At 35.9% G+C, this 9,659-nt stretch overlaps 1 protein-coding gene across 2 annotated transcripts; it reads right to left on the bottom strand.

Annotated features, from left to right (window-relative positions):
• Nucleotides 1-402: 402 nt before the first annotated feature.
• On the bottom strand, nucleotides 403-5,599 carry LOC132608896 (mechanosensitive ion channel protein 6-like). 2 transcript variants are annotated; one of them, XR_009570595.1, is made up of 6 exons: nucleotides 3,778-5,599; nucleotides 3,327-3,450; nucleotides 2,664-2,957; nucleotides 2,371-2,573; nucleotides 1,039-2,054; nucleotides 815-954 (listed from the first exon to the last, which is right to left on the bottom strand). XR_009570595.1 is itself a non-coding variant. In XM_060322678.1 (5 exons), the coding sequence occupies exons 1-5, from the start codon at nucleotides 5,367-5,369 to the stop codon at nucleotides 669-671; spliced, it is 2,499 nt and encodes an 832-aa protein (XP_060178661.1). In that variant the 5' UTR covers nucleotides 5,370-5,595; the 3' UTR covers nucleotides 403-668. The 2 variants fall into 2 exon arrangements, 1 of the variants encoding a protein (XP_060178661.1); XM_060322678.1 differs by lacking the exon at nucleotides 1,039-2,054 and having other exon boundaries at nucleotides 403-954; nucleotides 3,778-5,595.
• Nucleotides 5,600-9,659: the final 4,060 nt, after the last annotated feature.

The following is a 9,659-nucleotide window of genomic DNA, read 5'->3' as shown; positions in this document are numbered from 1 at the left end:
ACTGGGTTCCTATAATGCAGTAAATTACTACGTTATAAAAAAAATTTCTTTAACGCAATAAAAACTTAACTGTGCTGTTATAGTTAAGTCCTTTAAAGCAATAAAATACTGCATTAAAGATACTTTTGTTACAGTTTTTTTTCTGGAGTATTTTAGTTCAACCCCACTTTTTTAAGGATTACTTTGATTCTGGACTCAAATAAAATCCGGAGCTGAAATCAATTTTGAGGGATGTCTATGTATTTGACCTTTAGAATAGGTTTAATTTTTATACACTAACAAACAAGCAATTATGGAAGAAAAACCTTGCTAATGACATTTTTAGGATCCTCTTTTTGCGATCAACCAACTCGAGAAGCCCTTACTGAAAAAATTGTTGATCAATAGAACTGATGCACTTCATTTGTGAATATAAAAACTCGAAATGAGTGAAGCCGATCGTTGAGCATGGTATATTTAAAAGCTAACTTCTGACAACTATCTATAATAAGCATGAGGTATTGCACCTCTTAGAATATATTATATACATAGTAGAAAAATTTATAATTCGAATCTGAGACAAGGAATGCACATCCACCTACTGCTTATATGTTGGATCTGCCTCTGATCACTGGAATTCTCGCCGTAGCAGACTGCTCCTGCAACCACTTTTGCCTTGTTAGGATCAACTAAGCACAAATGGTCCAGTTTGAGGGAGTTCTGCTTGACGACAATGGTCGCAAGTTACGAACATTGACATCAAGAGGCAGCATACGATATTCAATATCGAGCTCCCTGAATATCTTTATCATCTCTTCAACCAAAAGAGCTCTCCTTGACCATCTCTCCCCCATATCTTGGTGATTCATTGTATGTGAAAGCCACACTGACCATTTTATTCTGTTCAAATCTTCCACATCCCTCATGACAATTAATGGAGCTGGATACCAATGATCACTCTTGTTGTCAACATGCCTGCAATTGCAGAAGCCATTCATGAGAAAACCAAAATCCATGAGACATTAATCAGTTTGTGCTGAGAGGCAAAGTGACAAGGACCTTCTTCACCAACAACAACAACAACAACAACAACAACCCAGTGAAATCCCACATCGTGGGGTCTGGGGAGGGTAGAGTGTACGCAGACCTTACTCCTACCAAGGTAGGACGGCTGTTTCCGAAAGACCCTCGGCTCAATAAAAGCATAAAAAGAAGTCAGATAAGGTTAAGAGAATCAAAGCGATATGAAATGAATAATGCAAGCGACACAGATAACACAGGATAATCAAAGCACAAGAAATAACAGATAATAGCAGAAATCTGAGCAGAAGAAATTATATTGCGATAATGCGACTACTAATAAAAACGGAAAACGAGACTATCTACTAGCCTTCTACCCTAATTTGGGTCCTTCAAACCCTCCTATCTAAGGTCATGTCTTCGGTAAGCTGTAGTTGCGCCATGTCGTGTCTAATTACCTCTCCCCAATACTTCTTCGGCCTACCCCTACCTCGTCTGAAACCGTCCATGGCCAACCTCTCACACCTCCGCACTGGGGAATCTGTGTCTCACCTCTTCACATGCTCAAACCATCTCAATCTCGCTTCTCGCATCTTGTCTTCCACCGAGGTCACCCCCACCTTATCCCGAATATGCTCATTCCTAATCCTGTCACTCCTAGTGTGGCCACACATCCATCTTAACATTCTCATCTCGGCAACTTTCATCTTTTGAACGTGAGAGATCTTAACTGGCCAACACTCCGCCCCATACAACATAGTCGGTCTAACCACCACTTTGTAGAACTTGCCCTTAAGTTTTGGTGGCACCTTCTTGTCACATAGCACTCCGGAAGCAAGCCTCTATTTCATCCACCCTACCCCAATACGATGTGTGACATAATCGTCAATCTCCCCACTGCTTTGCAGAATAGACCCAAGGTACTTGAAACTACTTTTCTTCTGGATGGCCTGGGTACCAAGTCTCACTTCCAAGCCAGCCTCCTGAGGTGCTTTCTTCACCATGAGTTAAAATATCTATTGACAATGTAAATATTTTCACACTATCTGGTGAACCTGTTGAAAAGAATGAATTGGTAACTTGGAAAACAAAGTCAGTAACTTGCTACAACTAGTTAAACTACAATGACATTATAAATAATCTTTTATTTCATAAAACACAATTCTGGAGGCATTCCGAGCAATGTCATATCATAGCACAAGATAGCAATTTAAGTTCCTTATTGCCAACCAGTAGAAGCAATGTTTCAGTGAAAGAATAAGAAAAACCGATTCCTCTATAAATTGAAAACTTTGCTGGCGTGCAGCGACATAAAAGAGTACTAGTGCTCAAGATATGAAACAAAGTACGTAGATGCATCTTTGAAGATACCTTGTGATTTTCTCCTTCATTGTAGCAATCTTTTCCATAGGAGTGGAAATATGAATACAGAAATCAATTGCATCTCCCATGTGAGGACTGCGATAGTAATTACTTATGGGCTTTGTAGACAAGACACTGTTTGGATAAATGATCTTCTGGTTATCATATCTCAGGAAAACTGTCGTCAATATATTCATCTCTTCAACTATCATCTGGAACATAAACATCAGAAGTGTTTTTTGTTACATAAATGATAATACAGTCAGATCTATCAACTGCTTTAAAGTGGATAATTCTCTCACCTGAACTCCTTCGACTTCAAGACGATCACCTACATCAAATGGGTGCATCACAAATAAAAATATGATTGCCTCAAAGGTTGTTTTGGCTGCGTTTCCAAACATGAATACCACCAGAAGAACTTGGGAACTCATTAAGACCAAGAAATGTGTAGTGGCAACTCTCAGTATAAGGAGCCAGATAACCAATATGATTACTGCCACAAGAACATTCAACATCTGATGCAGTTTCCTCACAGCAGTCTTTGTATCATTCAAAGACAAAGCAAGAGCTCTTCGTTCTCTAAATGCATTCACCTGCAAGAAAGAAAACAAATTTACGACCACAAGTGTAGATCAAGCTGTACCAGATGTTCCCTACACAAATCATAGTAATAATTCAGGATCTTTCATTTAGCTCTAGTTAAATTCATCTAACACATATCTAGTGGATTCTCTAGATACTCTTACTTCAGACACCAATACAATGTAAAAATAATGAGGATGCTTTCCTTGAAATTAAGCCATCTTTTCTTCATTTTGTAAACAATGCCTTGAAATGAATATGACAATCATAAATAGCTACATATCCCTTATTGCATTCCTATTAAGTGAAAAAAGAGATTTTTGTAAACTTTCTCAAAACGTCATGTAGAATAGTGAGTGGAAATTTGGCAATATACTCACCACCCAATTTTTTAAAGCCCGTTTACTGACACCTTTGGCTTCAGTTCCACCTTCAAAGAGGTGTATTGTTTTCAGAGACTCGTCTTCTCTCATAAAACGCATCAAATCCTCCAGATAGATGAACCTGATGATTACACGTTAAGTAAGCCAGTGATAAAGGAAAAGTAGGACGCTGTAACAGCTTGGAATATAATGGACGCTCCAGCTTTCACAATAACAGGCACTTAGCATTGCTCTGCTCGCAACCAACAATATGAGGTTCAACTGACAAGCTGCAATGCCAGTATGTAGCTTACAGATGCTCTCCTTTACAAGCATGGAAAAGCAACCCCCACTATGCAATGTCAAAAAGCACAGACGAACAATCCAGAATGAAATAGCTGGCATAGGTTTAAAACTCTCTTACGAGAAACAATATTCGCAGATTAAAAGGTGACAGGAAATAACTTACTTGGAGCCAGGCTTAGCCACATTGTTAAATAGCTTCCTGGCTGCAACTTTAGCCTGTTTTTCACTTGTGATCTCTACAGATTCATCCTCCTCATCTGTTGAATGCTGTAGCTGATCATGCAGAGTTGACAACACCCCTTTCCTAACAATGTTGGTCAATCTTTTCATATTCCAAGCTGAAATGTTCTTGTGATTCAGCCTATGCAGATGATCTATAGTGATGCCCCCCTCTTCTTTCTTAGTCATGACACTGGAGAAAACAGGACTCCTGGTGGTAGCGGATGGTGGGCTCTTTCCAACAGGCCTCTTGTTGTGTAATATGGCCGCCTTGAGATCAGCAGGTAATGTAGCCCCAGCATTCTGAAGCTTCTGCACCTCCGCCATAACTTTCTCCTCCTCTTCTTGTTCGTGCTCAATCTCAACAATTGGTGGCCCAGACAAGGTCTCAATCACATATTGATTAAACAGAGACTCTTGAATCCGATCAAAAAACGCGTTAACATGAAATGACATAGCCAGCACCTTTACAAGTAGAGTTTTCAGCAGCCAAATGAATGTACCTACCAAAAGACACACCCAAAGACGAGATACATAAGGTAACACCTTCCCATGGGCCACCCTCTCAACTTTCTTATCAAAAATAGATTGCCATGCAATCAACACTAAACTCAACCAAATACAGTTCTGTACAGCATTCCTCAATCCATAAACGAAATACAAAACCCGTTTTCGCCACAAGAAATTACGCTCAATGAAATACACCACCAACCTAATCAACCATCCAGAAACCAATCTTCCAGAAATCAACACCAAAACCATTAACTCCCATTTCCATAATTCAAGCTCAAAAACCCTCTTTTCCCTTAATACTGGAATCGCTAAACTAGAAACAAATGCAGCAATAATCAAAATCAAACTTAGCAACTGAAGAACACTTAATGGACTAAACTTCATCTTCTTATATTGCTCAGGTAAATCTTCATCCCAAAAAGGATCCTCTTCATCAATTTCACTGCCTTTTCCCAAAAACCCAGATTTCATTGTCATCTTCTGAGACTTATGATCTTGGTCAGGTGGGTCCAGTAGCCTTGATTTTGTCCTAGTTGTCAAAACACTCGATTTCCTCCTGGATGAAGAGCTGCTGGAAGTGCATAACAAAACTTCCTCTCCAGCCACCCCACTAGCACTGGAACGGCGGCGTTTTGGTTCGTTAAGATTGTCGTTAAACGAAACCTTAACATCCCTCGTGGGACTCTCTTCCACTCTGGATAATGGCGACTCCGTTACAAAGTCGAATTGCGCTTTCATAACCTCATCGTTGGTGAAATCGTAACTGGAATCTCTCCATGTTTTACCACTAGTTTTACTGTCTCCATTGTTACTGAACTGGGACTTGGAAGAAGAGGAAAGTTCAGTGTTTTTTGGGGTCTCTCTGGTGTTAACTTTGACTATAACGTCCCTAGCGTCGGATGTATCCATTGCTGGGGATGTGGATTGTGAAGGACTCATTTTTTTTTCTGTCAAGAGAACTTGGCGTTCTTCTTCAGAGTTTGAAGTGTAAAGAGATTTAAAGGACTTCCTAAGCTTGTCCATTAATTAATTACTAATATTGAGCAAGTGGGTTAGTTCTAACAACTCAAAAGGTGTAAAGTAAAAGAAGGGAAAGTTGATTAAGTATTTATTTAGAGTAAAAGAATGGGAAGCTGGTGATGGTTGAGGATGATTCATCAGAAAATATAATGTTTTTTAATGGAGGATGACAGAAGAAGATTATGAGGTGTTGGAGTTTGTGGCGTTGAAGCTTAACGGGTATGGATAAACCTGGCAACCGGTTGCAACCGGAACCGGACCGGTAACCGGTCAGGGAACCGGCCGGTTCCGGTTAAAAAATCGGAACCGCTTAACCGGTTCTGATTTAACCGGTTCCGATTTACCGGTTTAAACTCCAAACCGGAATCGGTCCGATTTGGAGTGGTTAAAACCTTTTTATTTTTATTTTTTGTATTATATATATATATATATATATATATATATATATATATATATATTATAGTATTTATTAGTATATTGTAGATATATTTACATATGTTATACAACTTTATAATTAAAGTTTAAATATTTACTGACTAACAGGCTAATAGCAAGTCAGCAATACAGAATAGTGTTTTTCGTATACATATATATGTATAACTTAATATACTTATATATATGTATAACTTAATATACTTATATATATGTATAACTTAATATATATACTATATATATATATATATATATATATATATATATATATATATATATATATATATATATATATATATATATATATATAATAAGTATATTTTTAGTATATTTTAGGTATATTCCTAACTTAATAAAAGTAAAAATATGAACACAAGTAAATAGAAGAAAGCTCAATGAGCCATATATTTTATTCATTCTTGGATAACATTTATTTGCAAGTTGTATTTTTTTTTAACTTGCAAATAATACATGAGTTGTACAAAAATAGTAGAATAATACAATCACCAATTTTGAACCATTTCGTTAATTTCCCTCACATCATATTCGGTCATGGAAATATCTTCAAAGTCTTTCATTTGGTCCGGTCCACTAGCTATCAAATCTTCAATTTCTTCCTCTTCGCCTTCCTCCGCTTGTAAGTTTTGGTTGCGTCGCTCCGATCTAATCCAATCGCGAATGCACACTAGTACTTGCAAGCTAAAGCCGGATAATGAATGTCCATGGTCTCCAATTTGTTGTCTTCCTTGGCTAAATGCGCTCTCCGAAGCCACGGTTGATACTTGAACCGTAAGGATATCTCGAGTCATTCTTAAAAGTACCGGATAGCTTGCCTTGTACTTCTTCCACCATGCTAAGACGTCCAACTCATCCAGTTCCTTGATATCCACATTTGGCTGCATCAAATAAAAGTTATATTCATCAAAGTTTGCAGTAGAAGAAGAAGTTGGCCGTGAATGTAAAACTTTTAAACCCGATAAACCCTTTTTGCTACTCTGAGAAGTAGTAGGGTGTGGAGCAACGGGTGTAGCACGTTCTTCCAAACTAGAATAATGAGTAAAAAAATTTCTAAACTCATCATCAATAGCGAGATCGGCTTCAGCTAAAGATGGTTGAACTCCCTCTTCAATTTCTAAAAATGTATAAATTTGACTAACCAAATTTTTAGTATAAGACAGTTTTAAACAAGGATTTAAAAGGGAACCCAATATAAATAAAGTTGGGATGGGAAAAAAATACTTCTTAAATTTGATTATCATTTCAAAAATAGCCACTTGATAATCGGGTTTATATTTATACTCTTGTAAAACTCTAGCTATTTCCGCTAAGTAGGCTAAAATTCCGGTTACCGTGGGATAGAATTGTCTAGAAAAAGCAAGAGTTGCATTATAAAAAAATTCTAAGAGTTCAACACATTCTTTAACATCTTCCCAATGCCTAAAAGTTAACCAATCCTCACTATCAATATTATATTTGTTGTGAACTTGTTGTATGGGAATCCTATACTCATATGCTTGTTGTAGCATAATGTTAGTGTAGTTCCACCTAGTCTCAATTTCTACTTGAATTTTCCTAGGTCTAAGGTTATTTTCCACACAAGCATTCTTAAAATCTCTAATTCTTCCCCTATTAGCATTACAAAAAAGAAACGCAACCGCATCTCTAACTTTTTTAACAGAATCATCAAAATGCACCAGACCATCTTTAACAATTAAATTTAAAATGTGACAACTACATCTTACATGAAAAATATTTCTTAGCGGAGGGTTTAGTTCTCTTTTTATAAGACCTATCGCCTTTGTGGCTAATTATTGCAAAATAACTATAATTGAGAGATTGAGATTTGAGAAAAAGATGAAGAAGAGTAAATTGGTGTGAATTAAAATGAAAATGAAGAAGGGTTTATATAGGGGTGGGGGATGGGTTAAAGTGTTAAAAAAAAAATTGGGGGCCAAAAATTAACAAAATGACCGTTTGGCAACAACCATTTTTGCAAATGGACCGTTGCCAACGGTCCATTAACGCACAGGCGGGCAGCGGCCCAACGGCTCTTTTTTTTTTTTTTTTTTTAATTTAACCGGTTTAACCGGTCCGGTTCCGGTTTCTAAAATATCGGAATCGGACCGATAATTTTTAAATGGTTAATCGGAACCTGTTCTACCGATTCCGGTTACGATTTAACCGATCCGGTTAATAATTTTAACCGGTTAACAGGTTTAGGTATGGATTCTGCGAGAGAGAGAGAGAGAGAAATAGCGAACAATTTTATCAGTACTTGAATACCCTACAGAGTGAGTGCAATAAAGTACTGGTCTATTCACTTTACTGGTTTTTTTTATAAAAAATAAATTAAAGACTGTGAGGGTTTTTGTTCCCATTTTTTTTTAATTGTTTTTACTTTTTCCGAAAAGAAATTTTCTTCCATGGGATGTGAAGACCTCCTTCTCACAAATGCAACAGAAAAGGATTCACAATGTGGTCATTAAAAGAGTCTTGTTTAAGAAAAAATTACTCTCTTTATAGTTTTTATATTTTATTTTTCATATGTAGGTCAATTAATTAAATCATATAAAAATATTATGCTTATTTTAGTACTCCGTCCGTTCAGTTTTACTTATCCACTATACTAAAAATAGTTATCCAATTTTACTTGTCCACTTTAGAAAATCAAAAGATAATTTACGACTTTTTTCCTATTTTACCCTTAGTAATTAATAAGTCAAATTTTCCAATTCTTTTTTACAACACTACTTTTTTATGGGGAATATGTTAAATTTTTGGAACCCATAACTTAATTAGTTGGCTACACATTTTCTTTGATAATCTTTAATTGATTTTAATCATTAAATAATTAACAATAATTAGGAATAATATGGTAAATTTTTATTCTATTTTTAGCTCCTTAATAAGCGTGTAAAGTCAATATCTAACAAGTAAACTGGACTGAGAAAGTATAGTTTATGTGTCGTCAATTTATCATCAATCAGAATTTGTTCTGCATAATCATATGATTATTATAAAGACATAGTTTGCATTCTAAACTTTTGAATTAAACGGTTTGTTTAGGGTGTTGGCAAGGTTCGGAGGATTAGGCGTGGTGAATCGAAACCGTACATGTGTATTGGGGGGTTGGTGAATTGGGACCTGTGATGCTTGAAGATTAATATGCCATTCTTAGTCAACGTAATCAGGCATCAATGAGTTGTAACGAAAGAGCCAATAACTATACAAGTAAACTTTAAGCTATATTTAAATAAGGAGAAATTGTGGTTTTAGTCCTTAAGTTATTACTGTATTTCAGTTTTAGTCCCTATATTATTGTGGTTCAAATTTTCAGTATCCTAACTAGCTCGTATTTTATGCATTATATATCAGGACTAATTTATTTCTTTCTAATAAAATTACTCAGTAGACTGCTATCTATTGTGACATTAGCTAATTTTTTTGATTTTTTGAGTTATAATTATACAGACCATCGAAGGGTTTCTTGGAGAATAATAACATATTTGGCCAAGCTTCTAATATCAGTTTATTTTAAAAATTACTTTTCAAAAAAATATTTTTTGCGAAAGCAGTTTGTGTTTGCCAATTAATTTTAAAAGCACTTTTGAGCAGCAATTAGTCAAGCTTTTTAAAAGTGCTTCTAAGTATATTTCTCTCAAAAGTACTTTTCAAAAAAGTGCTTTTGGGCAAAAGTTATTTTTTAGCTTCTGAAAAACTACTTCTGCCACTCCTCAGAAGCACTTATTTTCTCCCAAAAGCTTGACCAAACACCTCACTTTTTTTAAAATAAGTATTTTTAGAGAAATATAAGTTTGGTCAAACAGGCTATAAGAATCCCCATCCCTTAATTAAAAGTTT

The sequence above is a fragment of the Lycium barbarum genome, chromosome 9 (genome assembly GCF_019175385.1).
Source record: "Lycium barbarum isolate Lr01 chromosome 9, ASM1917538v2, whole genome shotgun sequence".
NCBI classification, from domain to species: domain Eukaryota; kingdom Viridiplantae; phylum Streptophyta; class Magnoliopsida; order Solanales; family Solanaceae; genus Lycium; species Lycium barbarum.
This window is presented reverse-complemented; position numbering and strand designations above follow the sequence as displayed.

Coding starts and splice junctions, on each gene's coding strand:
- LOC132608896 (XM_060322678.1), bottom strand. CDS start 5,369: ATGGACAAGCTTAGGAAGTCCTTTAAATCTCTTTACACTTCAAACTCT. Junction 3,451..3,777: donor GTGGCTAAGCCTGGCTCCAA/GTAAGTTATTTC, acceptor TGTAATCATCAG/GTTCATCTATCTGGAGGATT. Junction 2,574..2,663: donor TTGAAGTCGAAGGAGTTCAG/GTGAGAGAATTA, acceptor TTTATGTTCCAG/ATGATAGTTGAAGAGATGAA.